Source organism: Rhinopithecus bieti, unplaced genomic scaffold (assembly GCF_001698545.2).
Source record: "Rhinopithecus bieti isolate Rb0 unplaced genomic scaffold, ASM169854v2 scaffold_2453, whole genome shotgun sequence".
NCBI classification, from domain to species: Eukaryota; Metazoa; Chordata; class Mammalia; order Primates; family Cercopithecidae; genus Rhinopithecus; species Rhinopithecus bieti.
This window is the reverse complement of record NW_016804447.1, coordinates 5,685,489-5,708,575: the sequence shown is the minus strand read 5'-3', so window position 1 is coordinate 5,708,575 and position 23,087 is coordinate 5,685,489. Positions and strand designations below refer to the sequence as shown.

Below are 23,087 nucleotides of genomic sequence, written 5' to 3'. Positions count from 1 at the left end.
GCAGGAGGGACACATAGTAAAGAGTGTTATATATCTATATCAAAAACCTAGGCCAACATTTCAGCTGTGAGTTTCCCAGCAGCCATGGTGAAGAGAAAAAGATGTGCTCATAGCATTCACAATGAGCATGGGAAGCAAATGCCTTGTCAGGTATGCATTTTTCTAGGAATAAATCCTAAGGAGAACTCCGTGAGAGGAATTTGGAATGACTACTGTTTCTGAATTCACTTGAATAAATCAATGATCTTTGTGCATATGACCCTTAACCACAATGAGAGAAAAAGATTATGAATCTAGAAAGTACCTGATCCAGGTGGTAGCAGGAAATATAAGGGAACAATGTGGCAGAGCAATGTAGGATAAGGATCCCACAGAAGAGCAGTTCCCACCATCAAACTGGATACACACATCCTTCATTTCTTTCCGGCTTGATGGAAGAGAGAATTTCATGTGGGTGTCATTTAGCACATGGCTAACCTGTATCCTAGAAAGGAGTAGAAAAAGAACTCTCACATGACACGGACACTTAGCACAGTTGATTACCCAAGGTGACAGCAGATGAATTTCACTTGAACTACAACACTTCATGAAGGAGCAGAATAGCTGCAGGCAACTACTGACTCATCAGGGGCCAATGACCCAAGTTGGGTATTATTAGGGGCTGGGTTCCTCTTTCTTTAGTACATTTTTATCTTTCTTATTTGCATTGCCCTCAGAACTGAGAAAGGAAAGAGGTGTAACCATTGCCTTGAAGAAGTACTAATAGAAAGCAGAAGATGAACTGGGGGTTACATTATATTAAGAATTACGGATAATTCTGTTGAGTATCGTAATGGCATTATGCTTATCTGTTAGAGAGATACTGAAGTATCTAACAGTGAAGGATATGGTGTTTGGTTCTCATCATGCCCCCGCCCCCCAAAAGAAACCCCAGATAAGATAGGTGAAGCAAGATTGGCAAAATGTTGATAGGCTTTGAAACTGGGAATGGCTACAGAGAGGCTCATTACACTCATCTCTCTTGTATATGTTTGAGTTTCCATAATAAAAAGCTTAAGAAAAAAAGCCCTAGTCAAGCACTTGAGAGGGTAAAATCCAGCACGAGACAGAGATGGAAATTCTGCCGTTCAAAGGGGGCCTAAACCAAGAGCCCAGGCATCTCAGAATCAATCAGCATTGGGGCCAACCTGCCCCCTAAGGAGTCTCCAGGCTGGGACTTAGCTGGGGCTGTCCAGGGTGCTCCCGACGTCCAACAGGAGCTGATGCTTGGCGCCCTTTCAGAGTCAGAGTGAAGCCTTCTCCGACATTCCCGCTGTCACCTGCAGCTTCCTCTGTGTGTCTACAATGACCCTCTAAAGCACAAATCATTAAGCCTGGGTTGTGTCTGAATAATGCTCAGTATAATCATGCTACATGAGAATCTATTATTACTACTTAAAGGCCATGTGCATGATGATTAACTTTAAAGCTATCAGTAACCCTTTAGGATAAGGCAAATTCAAAAACATCTGAGTCAGTTTGTACTTACACCACCTCAAACGCTCATTTTCAGGTTTATATTCAGAGACAAGCTCTAGGAAATTTATCATATAGTGGTTAAACATTAAAATTCAAACTTGTTTATAAATTTTAGAAGAAGAGAGGTGAAAATGTAGATCATTCCACTACTAGTATTTTTCTCTTTAAAATAATTACCCATTTTAAAAGTACCATATGAAAAGAGCTTGGGATTATAGCCTGGGCTCAGGTATAGGATTAACTGAGTATTATGTTGACTGCTTGTGAACTTGGGTTCACCACACAGATGTGGTTACTGAAATGCTACATGCAGGAAGGTCTCCTAGTCATTTAATTTAATAACTGCAGTATCTCAAGACATATTCGGAATTAAAATGAGAACATAAAGAGTCAGAAACAGGGTAATGCTCTGAAAAACTACTTATTTTCCATGAAGTTGATTGCCTTTCAGTGAATACACAGGTGTCTAACTTCACAGATTTCACTACACAAAATGAAAGATTTTTGCAATAAGGTATTTAGCCAGGATAAACAGCACACAAAAAAAAACCTATGTTGCATAGATACAGCCTCTAATGTGTGCTTGATAATTCTGGCAAATAGCAGAACACAGGCAAGCCACCAATGAGCAGCTGTTTTCATCAAGATCACAGAGATTCCAGATTTACTGCTATGAGGGGAAGGGCATGGCAGTGATGTGCAGAAAATGAATTAAAGCAGAAAATTCAGTAAATAAGCATGGCAGATTAGAATGCTGTACAAATCTGTTTTAGTAGTTAAAAACCAAAACATCACGCTTCAGCAGATTGTCTTAAATGCATTTCCATGATGAAAATAAGCTTAGTATTATACTCTATGTAGACTGTAATATCTTTTACTTCAAATTAGCCCAAACTTATAAAAGTTAACAAGCAGAAAACTCAAATAATCTGTTGTGTTATTTAATAACTGCAGTTATCACATCTCTTCTTTTTTTTTTTTTTGAGGAGGAGTAACCATTTGCACAAGGACATCAGTGGAAATTGAAAATTCTTTCTCCAAGTTTCACTGATGGGATGAGTCTGGGAAAGAAGTGACAGAAATAATAATGTTCAAGAGATACACTGACCAGATATTTATGTTGGGGTGTTCTTTTTTACTACCATTATATGTAGTAGAAATTTAATTTTTGGAGGCTGAAACCAAACCAGTAAAGAGAAGGCTACAAAGAACAAAATGTCCACATAAAATGGATCCAAGAGGTTTTGTTTTTTCAACTTTGGGTGGCATATTGGAAGAGTTGCTCCAAAAAATTCCCCATCAAATTTTGAGGTACTCAACTATTTTTCCAAGTGCATCACCTAAAGAATGATGTTTGCTACTCCATATACTTGATTTTGTTACTGAAAATGAATCAAGACCCAAAACAGGCAACATCCTGAAATGACTATATACTGAGATTTTTGGGGAATAACACAGAACAGAGTCTCTCACAATGAACTTCAGATCTATTGTGAAAATTATTTTACATGTTGGAATTATGTCAAATACTCTAACTAATTGGCCTGCTTTGGTGGAGGGCAATAATTTGACTATATAAAGGTTATAATCACATTGATATTCCTTCGGCACAGGTTTGAGCTTTATGTTACCCAGGATAAATTATTAGTATTTCGACTCACACATCCTTATCACAGGTACTGGTTCCTTTCAGGATCATTGTGATGTTCGACGCTCGGGTAAAGTTTGCTCCCGTTACTATCACGTTGCTTTTCCCTAATGTCGATACTTTCTGTGGCTCAATGGACTTAATGTAGAAGACCTATTGGAAAGAAAAGATTCAAACAGGAGATCAAAGCTAAGAAATGGCATCACTCCAAAAAAAAAAAATCTGTTTATGTGCTGCAGTTTGAAGAAATCACTGGGAAATTACAACATTTTGCAAACACAAGCAGACAGTGTTTAATGAAATCAATGAATTCAAGGAAGAGTGCTGCAGATTTATGTCTCTCAACATGTGACAGCATGAGGTCAAACCAATTAGTCTTTGTCTCACAAGACAGTTGAAAATACAGTTGAAGAGTCTGACATTCTGTCTGAAGAGCGAGGTATCACTAGAGTTTTCAAAATGTTCACTGCCTTACAGCCTCTGGAGACTCACAATGTAAGCAAAATCAAGGAGAGTACATTGACCATAGGCCAGTGACAGACTCATCATTAAGTTGAAATAAATGTCATTCCAGATAAATTTAATTCCCAAGAAAGCAGTTCATATTTTTGTTACAGTGAGGCTATTTGAATCCAGGAGGATACTGCAGGGGGAAAAACCTCAAGAAATCAACCTGTTCAGTCAACTAATATCAAGCAGTTGGATGTCTGAACCACTGTGGCCAACCATGGTTTGTAGATACCACAACCTCCTTCTTGGTACGCAGTTTCAATAGACTTTATCAGGCCTAAGGTCAAGAACATGTTCCTTGGAGTCCCTTGCTACCTAGCTTCATATCATGTAGGCGAATGCCACCTTACTTCTCCATTTGTGATGTCTAATCAAATTCTCCCTTAAAAAAAAAATGCCCTTTGATAGCAAGAATCATTTTCCCTTTTCAAGATAAAACAGTCCTGATTTCTTTCACTTTTCTGTTACAGATGCTACTGTCTATCATTCTGATAATTTTACTGTTCTTTTGTAGACCATTTTCAGCAAGTCTGTATTCTTCTATAATATGGTGACCAAAACAGGACATAAGATGCTAAGACTCTAGCCAATAGAAAGTCCAGCAGATCTTCAGCAAGAGTGAACATCATTCTCACACTCTTTTTCCCCCTATATCCTCTGCCATCACAGAATATGCTCACAGTCTTGATATTTGAAAATGACCCCAAGGTCCAGAGATGCTTAATCACATGACATTTGGTGAAATTCTAAATGCTGAGTGCATCCACTTGGAGGACCAAGTCCAAGAAGAAGCCCCTGAGCCACTGGGAGAAGTCCGTGATGTCCAACACCTGCCTAATACCTGCTTCTTGAAGCAATTGAGTATCCTCTGCTCCTTTGTGCATGGAACACTCATCGGGGTGGCATTGCTGGGCTGCAGGGGCTGCCCATCCTGCTGAAGCAGACATTTTCTCATTCTGCTCCTCGGCACACACAGGTGCTACACGGCCCGGCAGTCCCCATCACTCATCAGCGCTTTGGATTGGTTTTGCAGATTGAGGTAAATTCATCAGAGCAATGATGTAACATGACACAGAATTGATTTTGGTAGCAGAATTTATTTTAATCACTTTGTGAAGGACGTTAGCCCTGTATTTATAGAATCACTAAGGGCCTGAAAGGGTCACTTTAATTATTCTGTTATACTTGACTGCATTTTATGGGGGAAATTATCTGCTAGAGTGGTACTTGGAATGGGGGGATTAGCAAAGCCTTCAAGATAAATCTCTTGCAAATGTCAAGTGTGCGTTATATAGCAAAAGGCTTACTCTTCGCTCTTACATGGTGACAGCTAAGAGAACAAGTGTTTACTGAGCACCTACAGGGTCCTTAGGCCAGATGTTGTGGGGGACACATGATCTATGTGTGCACTAGATCAGGAGTTGGCAAACTATAGTCTGTGGGCCAGATCCTGCCCGCTACCTGCTTTTACATAGCCCATCACAAAATGTCAAAAGAAGAATAATATTTCATGACATATAAAAACACATGAAATTCAAATTTCAGCACCCATAAACATTCGTCTGGGTAGTGTCTCTGGCTGCTGTTCCCTGCAGCAGTCGAGTGGAGTAGCTGCAGCAGAGACCATACGGCCCGCAAAGCCTAAAATATTTACTGCCTGGCTCTTTGTAGAGAACATTTGCTGACCTCTGCTCTAGAGGAGGCCACTGTCTTCTTAGGGGAGCAAGATAGAATTTTTTTTCTTTTTTTATGTAAACCTCAGTGCAGACTCACATTTACATCCAAGTCAACTATGATTCCGAGGTTTCTTTTCTTTCTAGATAGTCCTTCGTGCTTCTTATATTTATACTGTTGATGTCTGCTCAAGCAAAATTTTCAAACATGCCAAGTAAATGCTACTTCTCCACTCTCTGCAGAGGATAAAGAGAGCCTTACAACTAATGTAAAGAAGACTTTTTAAGGAAGTTATATTTTGCTCCTTAAATGGCTCTGTGAACACCGTCAGAGGACTCGCCACATCATCTTATGAACTTTTTATTTCCCTGAGTGGAGACAGCCTTGCTACTCCAAAAACATTTAAAACCCCTACTGTTTAGAGAAGTTTCCCTTGGCCGTCTAGGATGGAACCCAGCCCTGGCCTGTCTTGTGAAAGTGGGTGCTTCCAGTCTGCTTTCAAACAGGGTCAGATTAGCTGTATTTTGTTTGCTGGTAGAACCTCTTCTAATATTAATAAATGGGTTAAAGGGCTACCAGGAGGACCTTCCTAAATAAATAGTGCAGGTATAAAACAACATTTTAAAAATAAAAGATAGGGTTAGCTCTATGGCTGCACTGTATGGCTGCAACAATTCTTAGAAATACATTCTTTCTTTTTACCAATAAAGATTTTGAAAAAAATCCAGTACAGACAAAAGAGCAAAGAATCATCTCCCCATAAAGGTTCTACACATTCAATATTTTAGATCAATTCTGTATTTTTATCAAGAGATTTTAATTCATAAAATCTGGCATATAGTAGCCAGCCCTACAAGCTTATACATTTCAGAGGGGGTTAATTTTAAAACATAATCGAGCTCAAGACAAAGAGACAAATTCTTACAGCCCTGTAGTGGGATTCTTCCCTCACCCTATGTCCAAGGATTTCTATATATCAAATCAAAATACTATGGACTATAACCATCACAGCCCTATGTTGTCGAGCAATTAACCTCAGAAAAGTCTACTTCTGTAGGTTACATTTTAAAGAATTCAGGGTTATTTTAAAACGGCTGCACAATTTGAACTTATTTAATAAACTACTATGAGCTCTGGTTTTTACTCCCTGTTTTGTATAAGAAAGCACATTAGAAACTGGTTAATTAGGAGATTTATAGAATACTCAATCCTTTTTATTTTTTATGTTTAACTAAGTCATTATAGGATATGGGAAATAGCACAACCACTAAGAAATAGCTATCTTTGAAAAGGTCTAAGAGGATTACTTCTGACAGTAAGAGTACCTTTTGTGAAAGTCTGACGTCAACACAATTCAAATTACCATGACATTAATGGAGAAAATACTGCTATGATTGAAAAGAATATTGGAAAGAGGTGCATTAGGAGGGCTCAGTTTATTAAGGCCAAATTGTACTCTATTAATCTGTTACAAAAAATCTGAATATAGCAAAGCTCTCTTTAGGCCTGGACCTGAATCAACACTCAGTGAAACATCTCTCGGATTTTCACTCGTGAAATTAGTTCAAACAGGACTAGATAAAAAGTCACATGGATTCAAAACCAGCTGGAAATCTGAAACCGAAGGACATTAGAGAGATGAAAGGTAGCACAACTAATTAAAGGAAAGAGTCCTGTGGGGCCCTACAGGAGTGAGTATTCGGTTCAGGATTATTTAACATCTCTATTAATGACTGAGAAGAGGATGGAACTAATATATTAATGAAATGTATAAATTGGTAAGAGTGGTAACCAGCAGTGGAAATGGAAGAGTAAAAGTAGGTGAGATATGGAAAGAAAATAGCAAAATACAGGTCCACTCAAGAAAAATTAGAACGTGAAATGGAACAAAATGGTTATCCATTTGATGCTTAGCCCCTGGGACAAACGCCTTTTCATGGGGGCCCCTGGTACAGGCTCCAGGGAACTTGAGATGTGATTTCAGTTGGCCCTGGAAATGCCAATAGTGAGCAGTGCCTCTGGACACAGAGCTTGAGACTTCCAGGGAGAAGGTGACAGACCAATGCCCTGTGCAAAGAGATCAAGACTCATTTCTCTGAGTTGTAGACTCTAAAAGGAGGCTGACTTGGCTGCCAAGCCCACCCTCTGAACAACCCGCTATTCCTCTTCGCACTTGAGCCTTCTGAGTGTGGCTCCCCAGACCTGGACTGGGTGACCAAAACTCCAGGGCCAGGGAGGGCAGCTCTTCCCAGCCAGTGGAGGGCCCTGATTCCACTTTAAACCCAGCCCCTCAAAGTCCACCCCTTGGCCGAGATTCAACTCATGAATGAGATTCTTGCCGCTCCCCTCTCCCCAGGGCCTCAGTCGCCTCACTAAGCCTCTTCTGCTCTCCCTGTCTTGGAGCAGATGCCCAGCCGTGTCTGGGTCTGACCCCTTCCCTCTGACCACACCCTGCCCCAACTTCTTCTCCCATGTCTTTGAGGTTAATACACTCCTCCCACATCCTGGCCAGGTTGGAGGTCTTACTCCCACCCTACATGTGTGGCATGGATCGGGAGCAGGCTTTGACAGTCTAATGCCAAGAGAAGCCAATATTAGAGTCCTTTCTTCCAGGCTGACTTTTATTAATATCATCAGTAGTATGGTTTAACCAATGTTTATATTCAATTTAGGGCATACAATGCAGGGTAATGGTTAAAACTATGTTGAGTCAGATTACCTGGATTCATATCTCTTACCTACCATTTACTCTCTCTGAGCTAAAATTTCCTTATCTATAAAATGGGGGAAAATAGGTCCATTGTGAGGCTTAGATACTCTGAGCTCAGGGCATGGCACAGGCTCAGCAAATATTAGCTACCACTGTTAAATTGAGTACATTCTGGCATTCTCTCTTGTATCTTTTTCTGTTGTGCACATTCAACTGCTTTGTGAAAATGAATCTTATTTCCTCCAAAATACTGTAAGTTCTACCATGTAAGCTCCATGCAGCCACACATTTTGCTTGCCTGTTTAGCACACAGTAGTTGTTTAACAAACAAATTTTGAATAAATGATTGTAAGTTAATTCTACAGTACCTGGCCCTATGCTAGGCCCATAGAAGCTACTCAGCAAGGTATATGTGAAATTTAATTTCACTCTTGAAGGCAAGGTCCCCAAAAGCATTCATTTGGATTGCCTGTGAGAGATCAAAAATGCATATTTAAAAGTGATGGAGGGGCGGGGTGCGGTGGCTCACGCCTGTAATCCCAGCACTTTGGGAGGCTAAGGCAGGCAGATCACCTGAGGTCAGGAGTTCGAGACCAGCCTGGCCAACATGGTGAAACCCTATCTCTACTAAAAACAGAAAAAATTAGCCGGGCATGGTGGCGAGAGCCTGTAATCCCAGCTACTTGGGAGGCCAAGGCAGGAGAACCACTTGAACTGGGGAGGCAGAGGTTGCAGTGAGCCGAGATTGTGCCATTGCACTCCAGCCTGGGCAACAAGAGTGAAACTCCATCTTGGGGGGAAAAAAAGTGATGGAGGAAGAGAAGAGGAGGTACAAGGTAGAGAAAGAACCACTTGAATGTAAATTGCCAGGAGATATGACTTTGTATGGTTTATTTCTGCCCCACAGTGATAAGCATATTGAGGTAATAACAAATATTAGAATGACATCATATCATAAATCTTCACAATCTCTGCTTGAATGCACAAAAGAGAGGGGAGCTATCGCTGGTCTCAGTGGGTGAAGGCACCAGATATGAGAATGTTAAGAAATGGAAGGAGAAGTGGTCAGGGCAGGGCCACAGGGCCAACGGTCCCTGACAAGGTTTCAACTACTAGATATGTGGAGAGAAACACACAGTCAGACACTGGCCTTTAGAGCTTGAAATACTCCTCCTCCAAGGTCATACATAGGCTTTTGAGCTCATTTCTCTATTGTGGTCACACTTTTCTGTAATGCAGCCCCCTTGGCAGATGATGCTATACGTTTCAGGGTCAGGATACAGGGGTAGGTCTTGGGGTCATGAAACAGTGTGAGGGCTACCGGTCTAGTAGGGATTGAACCAGGACCCTACCTCATAAGTACCAGATCCTTGGATTAGCAAACTCATACACTAAACAAATAAAATAAGACACCTTGAACAGCATTCCATTGCCACTGAAGAATAAAGTCAGCACTCATAGGGCTGGTATGTTTGCAGGCTCCAGGGTCATTTCAACCTTGTGTCTCACAATTTCCTGCATCCTCTGTGCCTACTTAGGGTTTCCTCTAGTGTGTGTCCTGGAATCTCCTGGCTCCTACCCCTACACTGTGCTTATGCCGGTTCCTCTGCTTCAAATACCCGCATTCATGTGTCTGGATGCTTCTTGTCCTCAAAGGTGGGCTGAAATGCCATCTGCATCAATCAATCCATCCATCAATCAAAGACTTAACCAACCACACTGATTAAGTGTTTTCAACTTCAAGGCACTGGGTTTAAGCAAACAGGAAGGACTAAGACAAAGCCCCAGGCACAGAGAGGCTCTCTGTATACTTTCTGGTACTTTCTCTATGTTAACATTTTTAAAATCTTGTATTGTTACTCATGTACTCATGGATAAGATTCTTGAGACTGATGGCCAGAGATGTGCCTGATTCATCTGAATCCTCCTCATGGAATCTGTGGAGATCAGTACAATTGCATCTAATAGGCATGCAATAAAAGCCTCTGGAAAGAATCAACCCAAGTTCAGGATCCTAGAAGCCTAGGACAGTACCTGCTCCATTCCCAGTGCCTAGCACACCGGAAGTACTCGGTACATATGTGGTGTGGGCAGATGCATTGAAGCAAAGCTGTGAGTGACTTCTTTGGTAGAGAAAGAATCACAAAGACATTGGGTGCTTTGTTCAAGGCCAACATGAAGACCCAAAGTGGAAACCAGAATGTTACATATTCCACCTGATAATGAAAGACAGCAGTGTTTCACAGACCACGAGAAATCCCTCCTGTGACAAATAATACTCCATTCCCTATCAAACAAAAGAGAGATTCTGTTCTGAGTCACATATTTAAAGAAAACATGTCAGGATCAACAAAATGTCTCTCTCCATACTTAGAGGGGTAATCCACAGAGAAGCAATGAAAACAGATCTGGGCTTTTGTTTATTTTCAGCCTTCTCCTTCTCTTGTGGTGACCCCAATCCTTTTAACCACACAGTTCAAAGGGTGCAGAGAGATGCACTGCAGGAAACCAGGATGTAGTGACTTTATGATATTTGTCTTTAAAATTAAAGAAGTTTAAAAGCCGCTGCCTGGACCACGACTCAGCGATAAAAAGGAATGAATTATTGATACATAAAAGAACTTGGATGAATTTACAGAGAATTACGTTGAGTTAAAAGAGCCAGTCCCCCAAAGGGTACATCTGGATGATTCCGTTTATATAAAATTATTGAAATGATAAAATTATAGAAATGGAGCCGAGATCAGTGGTTGCCAGGCGTCAGAGATGGAGAAAGGGAGGGAGGAGGGAATGGATGTGACTGTGAAAGGGAAACCTGGGGAGCCTTGTGACGATAGAGCTGTACTGTGTCTTGACTGCTGTCAACGTCAATATCCTGACTGTGATGTTGTGCTATAGTTTTGCAAGACAGCACTATTGAAGGGAACTGGGTAAAAGATGTTAACTATTATTGTCTCACAAGTGCATGTGAATCTACAATTATCTCAAAATTAAAAGTTTATTATTTTCTAAAACAATCTTGAAAAGAAAACAAAGTTGAAGGATTCACATTTCCTGATTTCAAAATTTACTTTACAAAGCTACAGTAATCAAACAGTGCAGTACTGCCATAAAGACAGACACAGACCAACAGAATAGAAAAGAACACCCAGAAATACACTCTCACAAATATGGTGAAATGATTTTCAACAAGGGTGCCAAGACCATTCAATGGGGAAAGGACATTTTTTTCAACAAATGATGTTGGGAAAACTGGATATCCACACGCAAAAGAATGAAGTTAGATCCATTTCTTATGCCATATATAAAAATGAACTCAGAATAAATCAGGGACCAAAATATAAGTGCTACAGACCTTTATAAATAAATACAGAAAGAAAGTTTCATGACACTGAATTTGGCAATGATTTATTGGATCTGACACCAAAAGCATGGGCAATAAAAGAAAAAATAAATGAACTGGACTTCATCAGAATTAAAAAATCCATGTATTATAGGACACAGTGAACAGAATGAAAAGGAAACCTATGGAATGGTAGAAAATATTTGCGAATGATATATCTGATAAGGGGCTGATATCCAGAATACATAAAGAACTCCTACAACTCAACAATAACAAAAATAACCCAATTTTAAAAATGGGCAAAGGACTTACTTAGACGTTTCTCCAGAGAAGATATACAAATGGCCAGCAAGCATATACAAAGATGCTCAATATCATTAATCATCAAGAAAATGCAAATCAAAATCACAATGAGATACCACCTGACACACATTAGGATGGCTACTATCAAACAAATCCGAAAATAACAAGTGTTGGTGAGGATGTGGCAAAACGGGAACCCTTGTGCACGGTTGGTGGGAATGCAAAACGGTATCGTTGCATGGAAAACAGTACAACGGTTCTTTAAAAAAACAAAAAGAGAATTATAATGCAAGTTAGTAATTCCACTTCTGGACATATACCCAAAAGAACTGAGAGCAGGGTCTCAGAGAAATAGCAGCACACTCATGTTCCTAGTAGCATTATTCATCATAGCTAAAATGTGGAAGTGACCCAAGTGCTAATCCATGGATGAATGGATAAACAAAATATGGTATATACATACACTAGAATATTATTCAACCTTAGAAAAGAAGGGAATTCTGACCCATGCTACCACATGGATGAACCTTGAGGACATCATGCTAAGTGAAAGAGGCCAGCACAAAAAGACAAATTCACTTATATGAGGTACCTAGAGTAGTCAAATTCATAGAGACAAAAAATTAGAATGGCGGTTTCCATGGGCTGGGGGGAAAGAGAGATGAAGAGTTATTATTTAACAAGCATAGAGTGTCAGTTTTGCAAGATGAAAAGAGTTCTGGAGATGGGTTGTGCAACGATGTGAATGTACTCACCACGACTAACTGTATACTTAAAAGCAATAAAAATGGTAAATTTTGTTTGTGTATTTTATCAAAACTAAAAAACAAACGGGCCGGGCGCGGTGGCTCAAGCCTGTAATCCCAGCACTTTGGGAGGCCGAGATGGGTGGATCACGAGGTCAGGAGATCAAGACCATCCTGGCTAACACGGTGAAACCCCGTCTCTACTAAAAAATACAAAAAACTAGCCGGGCGAGATGGCGGGCGCCTGTAGTCCCAGCTACTCGGGAGGCTGAGGCAGGAGAATGGCGTAAACCCGGGAGGCGGAGCTTGCAGTGAGCTGAGATCCGGCCACTGCACTCCAGCCTGGGCAACAGAGCGAGACTCTGTCTCAAAAAACAAACAAACAAACAAACAAACAAACAAACAAACCCTGGAACAACAACCAAGTTTAATTGAAAGGAAAAAGGCCACAAAGCCACTGTCTCCCTGATCCAAGTCCTTGGCACTGTGTCTTAGTTTTCCAAACCAATGGGATGAGAAAAGGAGCCCATTATTTAACAAGACCTCAAAGACTGCTAAAGTCTGGAGATACCTGAGCATCAAGCTTTTCTAATGCCTTTAATTAACTTCATGTCCATTTGATTCACATTCACTCGGCCTGTTACTTAATTCACCTGAAGTTACTATCAACTTTTCAGTAATGATTCAAAATGTGCTACTTATTTACCTTTGCACTTGACCTTAGGTAGCAGCAAATGGAGAAGTCAAAACCACAGATTAGAGAAACGAAAATGGAGCCTTTTCTCCCCAGAGCTGTCATTTTTAATTTATCTATTCCTGCTAGACTCCAAGGTTAGCGAGGGCAGGACTTATCCTCTTTTTGTGTTTTACCACATATAGATGCTCAATGAACTTTTGTTGACTGAGTGAAGTTGTAAGCACAGCCACATGTGTTCCAACTAGAAATGTTTACATTGTCACGTCCCCTCTTTTCAAACATGACTGACATGGGGGTTCGGTAATTTACTATGAAGAAAATAAGGGGAATTTCCAAGGAAAGTTCATGGATCAATAACCACTTTTGAGAAGGCAAGAGAAATACACATTCTATAACAATTCTGGTTTAGCAGCATTCACTACTGGTTAGACGCCCCTACGAAGCTGAAAAAAACAAAGGTCTTGAGGTTAGTTTGCACAGACCCCCATCCACATACATAATACCCAGAAATGCAATTATATAAGGTGCAAGTTGAAATCCCTCAGATGGAACGCTAAAACTTCCTTCTAGCTCTTCCCTAGTGAGCCGCAAAGTCACCTTTACAATCTTATTTCGACCACAGCAACATCATTTTTCATAATTACAGAGTTTTAATTTATTTTATGTGACTGTCCAGCCTTTGATGTATTGAGCTAATTAAGTGAAACTTGGTTAAAAACCCAAAGATACAAAAGGGAATTTTGGTAGAAAGTAAAATAGAGAATTTTTTTAAGGAACCCAAAGTAGTATGAGTTGTTGTCATGGTCATTCAAAGAGAGGTTTTCCCCTTAACCGCACAAAAATAGGGTCTGACCTGTAAAGCCTGGTTCGTTCTGTTCCCCTTGTTCTCCTTGGGTCTTCCTCCTCCTGATGTCTTCTCAACAGCCACTGGACACTGTTCCTGGAATGGAGAACATCCCTTCAACATTCAGATGGGTGGTAAATTCAAAGTGTGCAACAAACATAAAAGAGAAGGTAGGACTAGGCAGTCACAAACATTTATTTTTGGTTAAACCTGTTTTTTGTTTTGTTTTGTTTTGTTTTTAAGACAGAGTCTCACTCTGTCGCCCAGGCTGGAGTGTGGTGGCGCGATCTCAGCTCACTGCAACCTCCGCCTCCCAGGTTCAAGCGATTCTCCTGCGTCAGCCTCCCAAGTAGCTGAGATTACGGGCATGCACCATCACGCCCCACTAACTTTGTATAGAGACAGGGTTTTGCCATGTTGGTCAGGCTGGTCTCGAACTCCTGACCTCAGGTGATCCACCTGCCTCAGCCTCCCAAAGTGCTGGGATTACAGGCATGAGCCACCGTGCCCAGCGGTTAAGCCTTACAATACCAAAAAAATGTCACTTTACCTGGTTTCTCTCGTAATCAGAAGGGTCGCAAGCTGTGAAGGGGTGGATACACCTTCTTGCACTTTTACACCACGCACAGCCAGTTTCTGTGCATGCTGGGCATCTAGCAACACAGAAAACTGACTTAATTCCTGCATTTTAGGACAATGTTCATATCCTAGAATTTTCCTCTATGATGTGGCATGCAAGCATTTAAAAGAAGACAAAAAAAAAAAAAAAAAAATCCCTGGACAGACATTCCTGTGAGGCTTTGTGCCCTGCTCTTGGAAGCCCTCAGGTTGATGGGCCGGAATGGCACCTGCAGGGGTGTTGCCATGGAAACCTGAAGCTGGGTCACCTGCTGGTCTGTAGATAACAAGAACCCAGTGAATTTGTTTCTGAATCCAGTTCTGCTATTTGTCTACCCTCAAGTAAGTCCCTCTGGAGACGGATCTCTCTCTCTCTCCCTGCCTCTACCCACCCTGCCTTCCAAAATCGGGAAGCCCTCACTCACTCCAGCAGTCACACTGCCAACTGCCTGGAAGATGTGAGAGAGAAAGTGTTAGCTGGCAAGCAGAGGCAATGAGGTGCCTGTGTTTGCTTTATAATCAAATTAAGGAAGAATTGTGTGTCTACTAATCAAATCACCTATCATGATTGGGTAAACTGTGGAGGACTTGAAAAGCACTTATGAGAAGGAATGTTAAAAAGGGAAATCGGGTTGATCTGGAAACAGGGCCAAGGGAGGCCAGAGGAAGCCTTAGTTCTTGCAAAGGGTGCTAGCGCAGGGCGTGGGGACCCAGTTTGTTTTATACCTTCTCCAAGAAATGAGGAAACATTCTGAGATTCTGACCTACAGAAACTGCAGTTTCCATGGAAGGAGAAGACACGCTGGCTTTTGCGTGGATCCGGCCACCTAAGTGTGCTAGAAGCGGGTTTGTGATTTGCACGCTTCTTCTACCCCCGGGGTGTGATTACTGTACTAAGTGCTTTCCTAACAGGAAGCAGTTACCTACGGAAAGGGGGCTCACCCTCCCCAGGGGACCTAGGTCTGAGGTCTGGTTCTTAATTACCAAGTTGTGGGACCTGGGGCGAGTCGGTTCCTTTCATCTGGCCTTAAACTGGGCGTCAGGGGAGCTACGTTATCTTTCAACTGTCTTTGAGCTATATAATTCTATTTAATTCTCCCCCTTTTTTCCTATTTTCATGAACTTCTGAGGCTTGCTGTAGCAATTTTTGTATTTTTTTCTCCTTAAATTCATTCTCTTTCTTAGCAATCATTGAACTGGGCCTTGTGTCATCTTTTTCAAAGTGTCTCAGTGGAAGAGATGAGGCCCAGGGGCTCCTGTTCTAATCATTCAAGAGTAGCCTCTCAGCTCAGCTTCAAGTTCAAATTCATTTTCCCCATAGAAACCATGGTTCCCAGGCCAGGGCAAAAGAAATTCCCATTTGGTGCTCACATAGCTGGTCAATCAAACCATGAAGTGATCTACAGCACTGCTACTCACGCAGCCTCCCAAGGTGCCCTGCGGGCCTCCGTCCTAACTTCCAATTGGAAAGTCAGGCATCTGAGAAACGTATCTCCTTTTCCTCTTGCTGCTTTAGAAGCAAGGAGCGAGGTTCAGCACTAACTCAGGGGCCTATGTAGCTCAAAGGGGCCAAAGATGGTGAAAAGGGGGGCATCAGGAACATGTTCTTTTGGTGAAAGGGACTTCACCTTGTCCTTCTCAAGTATGACTTCTTACCCATACGCTCAAGGCTTCTCGTTCCGCCCAAATTCCCGAAGCCATTCCAATCAGGAGAGAACCTAGCAGCGATCCTTCTTCTTTTTGCTGAGACAATCTCACTCTGTCACTCAGACTAGAATGCAGGGCACCATCCTGGCTCACTGCAACCTCCGCCTCGTAGGCTCAGGTGATTCTCCCACCACAGCCTCCCAAGTAGCTGGGACTACAGGCATGTACTACCATGCTTGGCTAACTTTTGTGTTTTTGTGTAGCGATGGTGTCTCACCATGTTGCCCAGGCTGGTCTCAAACTCCTGGGCTCAAGTGATCTGCCCACCTTGGCCTCCTAAAGTGCTGGGATTCCAGACATGAGCCACCATGCCTGGCTTGTCTCTTCTTTACTTACTTCAAGGCTGCCTCTCGGTCCTGGGAAGACATATTTCCCTGTGGGTATGAATACTTAAGCACAGTGGATCTCTCTCCCTCATGGCGCCAGTTTACTAGTCAGGGCTAGAATGTGTGAGCTGAGTTTATTAGCTCAGTGGCTCTCCTGTCTCCCATTACATCATGCTCCAAAAGGCATTTTGGAAAGTTCTGTCTCACAAGAGTTCTTTAGGAAATCGAGGAGTCAAACAAATAAGTAAATTAAGACCAATGAGAGAATATTCAAATTTCAAATAAAATCTTACTCTTTTAATGATGAGCAGTTGGTAAAGTTGAATCTGTCTGATAAATTCCAAGAACCGAAGGAGAACATCACATTGACAACTGAAACATCTGGAGGGAAGGGGGGAAAAAGTCATTTACAGTGGAGTCCTGCTATAGTCAAGCATAGCTGTAAATGCAAAAAAACATAAATATTTTTGCCTCCTCTGCATAGTGGGCGGGAGCTTGCCAGCTGTTTGCTAACATTTCAATCAGTATGTGGTTCCTTCCCCATGGGCCATTCGCATCAGGCAGCCGAAGTGCACAGCTCAAGCCTCCAAACAGACTAAACCCACCTCGAGTTCCAAGCCTCCCATGGATAATCACTAGGAAGAAGCCATTTTACAGCTCATTTACATCTCATACTCTCCTAGGGATCACTATCTCAGCTTTTAATTGGCCAAGGCATAAGAATAAAACAAATCACCGAGCAAGAAGTGCCTAGAACATGAAAACCGGAGCATTAGAAATTTTGCACCTTCAGAAAAATCCACGCTGCAAATATTTACCTAACATACTCTAAAGTATAGTTTCCATGGGCAGGGTTCCACGATCTTCTTGGGGGTCAACTGTCACCAAATCTGTGATAAAGGTTTTCTTATTTGCCTTTGAAAGCCTACTCATTGGTTAGAAAACCCCAAAAGAACAAAATAACAAGGATTTCAAAACTACTAAATCAACATTAGAGAAATATAATATTTAAACATATATACTCTATCCAAGGTAGTGATTCTCAAACCCAGTTGTCTATCAGAATCACCTGAGAAATTTATAAAAATATAGATCCCAGGGCCATGCCCCTAAATATTCTGATTTAGCAAGCCTAGGGTGGACCCAGGAACCTGTGGTTGCATCGTTCCCCACGGAACGATTGTATAGAGCCCAGGTTTGGGGCCACAATACAGAGTAGCACCTTTCAAATCCCCTTCTGTCCAGGAACCAGTGCTAATCACAAGGTGTTAATATATTTTTCCTTTGATGAATTAATAGGAATAGGAGGTGGTGCTATTTATTTGTTTGTTTATTTATTTATTTTAGTAGAGACAGGGTTTCACCATGTTGGCTAGGCTAGTCTTGAACTCCTGACCTCAAGTCATCTCCCCGCCTTAGCCTCCCAAAATGCTGGGATTACAGGTGTTTGCCACCACACCCGGCCGAGAGGGTGCTTTTTAAATCCAAGTCTTGACAAAATAAGAATCTGGCTTGACTCCATTGGCATCCCTAATTTTCCTATTGAAATGTTATTAGTGTGTGGTTCCCAAAGTCTAAAAACCCTTACTTTAAGGTCCTTCTGCACAGCAATAACACTCCCTCTGAAAGTCAGAATTCCATATAAAATTCGGTTCACATACAGAGGGTGTGTGTGAAATGATCATCCTCTGTTCTCAAGACAAAGAGGCTTGGAGGGCTGGCACGACCTCTCTGCAAAAGCCTCTGAACAGACACTTGATACATGTGAATAGAATGAACACAGGGACAGTCAACTCGGAGGGACTCCCAGTGAAAATACACTCCAGTGGAATCTGTAAGTGTCCAGTGATGAAGACTGCAAAAGCCATACATTTTTTCAAGCACCAAATAGGCACAAAACTATTTGGAAATATCACAAGGAAATGAATATTCATGATTTCTTCTAGGAAAGCATTTACAGTTATTCTGGAAGAGGTAAAATAATTTAGGTGATGACAGCACAGTCAAGGAAACAACCATGTGAGTGGTTTCAGTTCCCTCTGGTAACCTGGGTACCAAGACAGGGGTGTGCATGGAGGACCAAAGTGGTGTTAGAATGGCTGAGAAAGTCAGAGCAGAATCTGGCAAGGGCATATGGGAAGAGGTGACTTTCTCCAATGTTTCAAAGCAGAAAGGGAGACAGGATTTTGTGAAAGAGGGGAGGCCATTCTAGGTTCAAAGAAGGCCATGGATAAAGGCTTGGCATGGCAATGGTCGCTGGCTGGCTGAGTACAAGAGGCTGGGAAGCGAATTTGTTTGCCTGTTCGGAATATATAAGATATTCAGAAAACAGCAGGTGAAGGGTTGGGTGCAACTGATGGGAGGATCTAAAAGCAACCAACTAGCTTTACAAGGTGATCTCAAATACTTCAGAGGCATATTTTATAGGTGAGCAAGGTCTGAATGAAACTTTTTGATGAACAAAATTAACCAGAAATGCATCACAAAGGCTGCACAGTGTGGACAAAGTAAAGTGGAAAATTGAGGTGATTTTCCAAGCAATCAGTCCCAAACAGCCACCACCCAGTGGCTGAGAGCATGTTTAAGCTCACATCTCTGGCCTGGTGCATTAAATTGCCTTTTGAAGGATTTAGGATCAATTGGGTTCTATGGTCTGAATATTTATGTCTCCCCTAAATCCATAAGTTGGAATCTAATACCCAATGTGGTAGTATTAAGCCATGGGGCCTTTGTGAAGTGATTAAATCATGAGGACTGCACCCTCATGAATGTGATTAGTGTTCTTATAAAAGAGGCTTGAGAGAGCTCCCTTGCCCCTTCTGCATGTAAAAATACAGCAACAAGGCACCATCTGTGAAGTCAGAGGCCAAGCCCTTACCAGACACTGAATCTGCTGGAGCCTTGACCTTGGACTCCCCAGCCACCAGAGCTGTAAGCAATACATTTCTATTGTTTATAAATTATCCAGTCTAAGGTATTTTGTTATAGCAGCCAGAATGGACTAAGATATTGGGTAACTCCAGCTCTCACCACAAAACCCACTCAGCTCCATTAATGATCATCACTCAGTCCTGGAGACCTTCTCCATGAACTCAACTCTACTTCCAGTCTTTCTCATCCAAAGAGACTCAGGAGTCCTCAGTCTGCCCACTGGACCTCCTAACCATCTACTGAATCCACTTCTCTCCATCCCCCTTGGCTTCTCCTCCAGCTCTCACTTTCCTTCTCACCTGGACCCCTCCAATAGCTTTCCTATCTATTCTTTTGGAACTCAGTCTTTCAGTCTTTCCCTTCTTTGGCCCATTCTCCACCTTCAAGCTATTAATTCATTCATTCAAGAAACATTTATTGATTGTGAATGGCTACGTTGTGCCAGACACTGTTCAAAGCACAGCAGTGAAGACGTCTTCCCAAAGTCCCTGCCTCCACGGGGCTTACATTCCAGTAGGAAAGACAGACAATGCACAATTGAACCTTTCTGTAATATAAATCTGATTGTGCTGCCAGTCTCCAGCTTAAACCTTTCAGCATCTCATCACAGCTCCCAGGATTCACAGTTCACAAGGCCTTTCATGGTCCCCAAGATACCTCCTTTGGTATCTATCTTCTCTTCCTTTCCCCTTTCCACCTTCCCCTACCCCATTTGCCTTGGCCATATAGAAGCTCTTTTGGTTCTTCAAATAAAGCTTTTTCTCTCCTGGACATCATGCAGGTTGGTCTCTGTCTGAAATACCCATCCCCCTCTTTGTCTGGCTCAACTCTACCCTCGCCTTGTCTGGACATCACTTCCTCCAGGAAGCTTTCCTTCCCCTTCCCCCTCTGCCATGTCTGGTAAGGTACATTTTTCATGTGCTTCTCATGGTACTCTATGTTCCCTGCATTTACACACTGCATTGTAACGAGCTACTTACTTCTCTCTATCCCTGGGCACAGTCTTCTTTTTAGGGGCAAGGGGGAGTCACTGTATCCCTAGCACCTGGCATAGTGCCTCACATATAGTAGATGTACAATAAATACTCCCTGGATGGATGTATGAATGCAATGAACTCAAACTGATAGAATACTGATTATTAAAATTTCTCATCTCACCCAGGGATTTCTTACTTTTCAGATCTCTGAATTATCTAAACTATTTGGGTACAGTCGGCCCAATGCTATCTGGCTTTTCTGCACTCTCCTATCCAACTTGCCCTCCTCTTGTCATTGCCCAGGCATATCTGATAGTGGGGTCTTGGAGTCAAGGAATGAGGTAAATCAGAGGTTAGGAGGATCCAGAGGAAAAGTGGGAAAGGGGGGGTGGGGGGGGAGTGAGTCTACAGAGGGGGAACTATTCAGATTCCTTGGGCAAACTAAACTCAGGAGGTTCCCTTGTTTTTTTGACTTTATAACAAAAATAACCCAGAAAAGTCCACATACCTTTGTAGGTTGCTCTGGTTGGGATGCTACAGGTGCAGGTCCGGTTGGGCTGACTTTTATTCTGGCAGAGCTCCCTGTTAGAGTCCACGTTCTTCACCATGCACTTTGAGTGTCTTGGAGAGAAGCTTCCCACCACAGTCACTGTAGTCTGTGCAGGGAAGATACAGGGAAAAAATGATGATTTTTGCCTCATTTCCATCACAGAGCCTTATATGATCTCACCTTTTGACCTGCCACAGGAAGGAGAATTTCTCAGAAGAGTCGATGTAAAGAATAGATGTTTCTGGGTGACAGAGCAAGACACTACCTCCAAAAATAAATAAACAAATAAATAAAAATATAAAAGAATAGATGGTGTGTTGGCTATTGGGTTTGCTCTTTTGTACACTGCATATTCTTATTCTTTGACCATTTTTCTGCTTTGTGTATATATTTTTCTTATCAATTTTCAAGAGCTCTCTGCATGGTGTAGATATTAATCTTTATCTGTCATATTTCTGACACATATTTTTCTCCTAATCTATTGTTTGTCTTGTAACTTTTGCTTGTGACATCTTTTATCCTTACACAATGTGCTTTTAAGTAATCAAATACAGGGTTTCTTGTCTCAGCTATAAAGTGCTTCCCAAACTCTAGCTTATGGACAAATATAAAATTGTTCCAACGTCTTTATTGCTTTACTTTTTAAGCTTATGTCTTTAATCCATCTGGAATTTATTTTTATATACAGTGTGAGATAAGGGTCCAACTTTATCCAGATGGTTAATCAATTATGTCACAGCCATTTATTAAACAAAAAACAAACCTCCTTTTCCCACTGAATTGAAATGCCATTTTGTCCTATGTTAAATTTCCATTTATCTGGAATCTATTTCTGAACTCCACTCTCTTTCAATAATCTATTGATCTACTTCTATTCCAATGTCATTAAGTTTTTGCTCCTGTAATTTTAAATATATTTACCATCTGATAAGGCAAATCTCTCCTCCTTTATCTCTAGTTTCATAATTTTCTTAGCGTTTCCTGGACATTATTCATCCATATGAACTTTAAGTTCATTTTATCCAAAGGGGTTGAAGAGACTAAGTCTAAATGAAATTGTATTAAATATATGCCTTAATGTTAGAAAAATTTGTATCTTTATGATATTAAGTATTCCCATCCAAACACATGACTTTTTTTCATCCGTTTCTCTTTGATCTGGGGTTCATTTAAGACGGCATGCCTTGATGATCTCCTAGGTGTGAAGATACATTTGTCAACTATTCCTTATTGCTAATATTGTTAGATAATGATTAAAGAAGGTGGTCTGTGAAATGTGCTTTAGAATTAGTTAAGGTTTTGCTTGTGGTCAAACATATGATTAAATTTGGGTGGAGGGAGTGTTTTTGTGTGTGTATGTTCGTATGTGTACAGGGATACGTCTGCGTGCCTGTACATGTGTGTATGTGTATAGTAGGGACACAAAAAGACAATCTTGAAATGTTCCCAAAGTAGCTTTTTCCCAAGGAAATGGTCCAAAGTAACAAGGCAGCCAGGTGTCTTGTTCAAAACGAAAATTACAGGAATTAACATGGCAACAGTGGACTCCTTTTGCATCAGGTGCATGATGGGATCTAGTGGGAATGTGGGCCAAGTAAAAGGAACCTGGGAGTGCAGAAAGTGGTAACTTTATCACCTCTTATGAAGAGCCATAGTCTAGACAACCTGGCAGCTGTCTGTCTTCTGTTATACATCTCACTTCCTCCCAGACTTGCTGCACTGCCACCTAAGACTCTGCTGTTTCCCTGGTTCTCTGATAAGCTTGCTAAGTCTTGTCTAGTCCCTGGAGGTCACCCCTATCTTTCCATTTTCAAAAAGTTCTGGCCATATTATCATGCTGGAAGAAGGCAAGTTATTTCAGTCCACTTCACCTGGACTGAAGTTCAATTGTCTTTAGGGAATTCTGAGCACAGTAAAAGATCCCAAACTATTCCCACTAACTCATCTTCAACAAATGCTTGAACTCTCATTCATGCTGAATCTTC

At 41.5% G+C, this 23,087-nt stretch overlaps 1 protein-coding gene across 1 annotated transcript in view; it reads right to left on the bottom strand.

Annotated features, from left to right (window-relative positions):
- PLXNC1 (plexin C1) overlaps window positions 1-23,087 on the bottom strand; it is a 161,606-nt gene that overhangs the window by 68,307 nt on the left and 70,212 nt on the right. The window contains exons 6-11 of the mRNA XM_017868395.1: window positions 21,061-21,208; window positions 16,938-17,025; window positions 14,544-14,646; window positions 14,003-14,089; window positions 3,180-3,319; window positions 305-484 (exon numbers count right to left, since the gene is read on the bottom strand). Coding sequence (XP_017723884.1) covers window positions 305-484; window positions 3,180-3,319; window positions 14,003-14,089; window positions 14,544-14,646; window positions 16,938-17,025; window positions 21,061-21,208 — 746 coding nt within the window. The remainder of the gene's footprint in view (window positions 1-304; window positions 485-3,179; window positions 3,320-14,002; window positions 14,090-14,543; window positions 14,647-16,937; window positions 17,026-21,060; window positions 21,209-23,087) is intronic.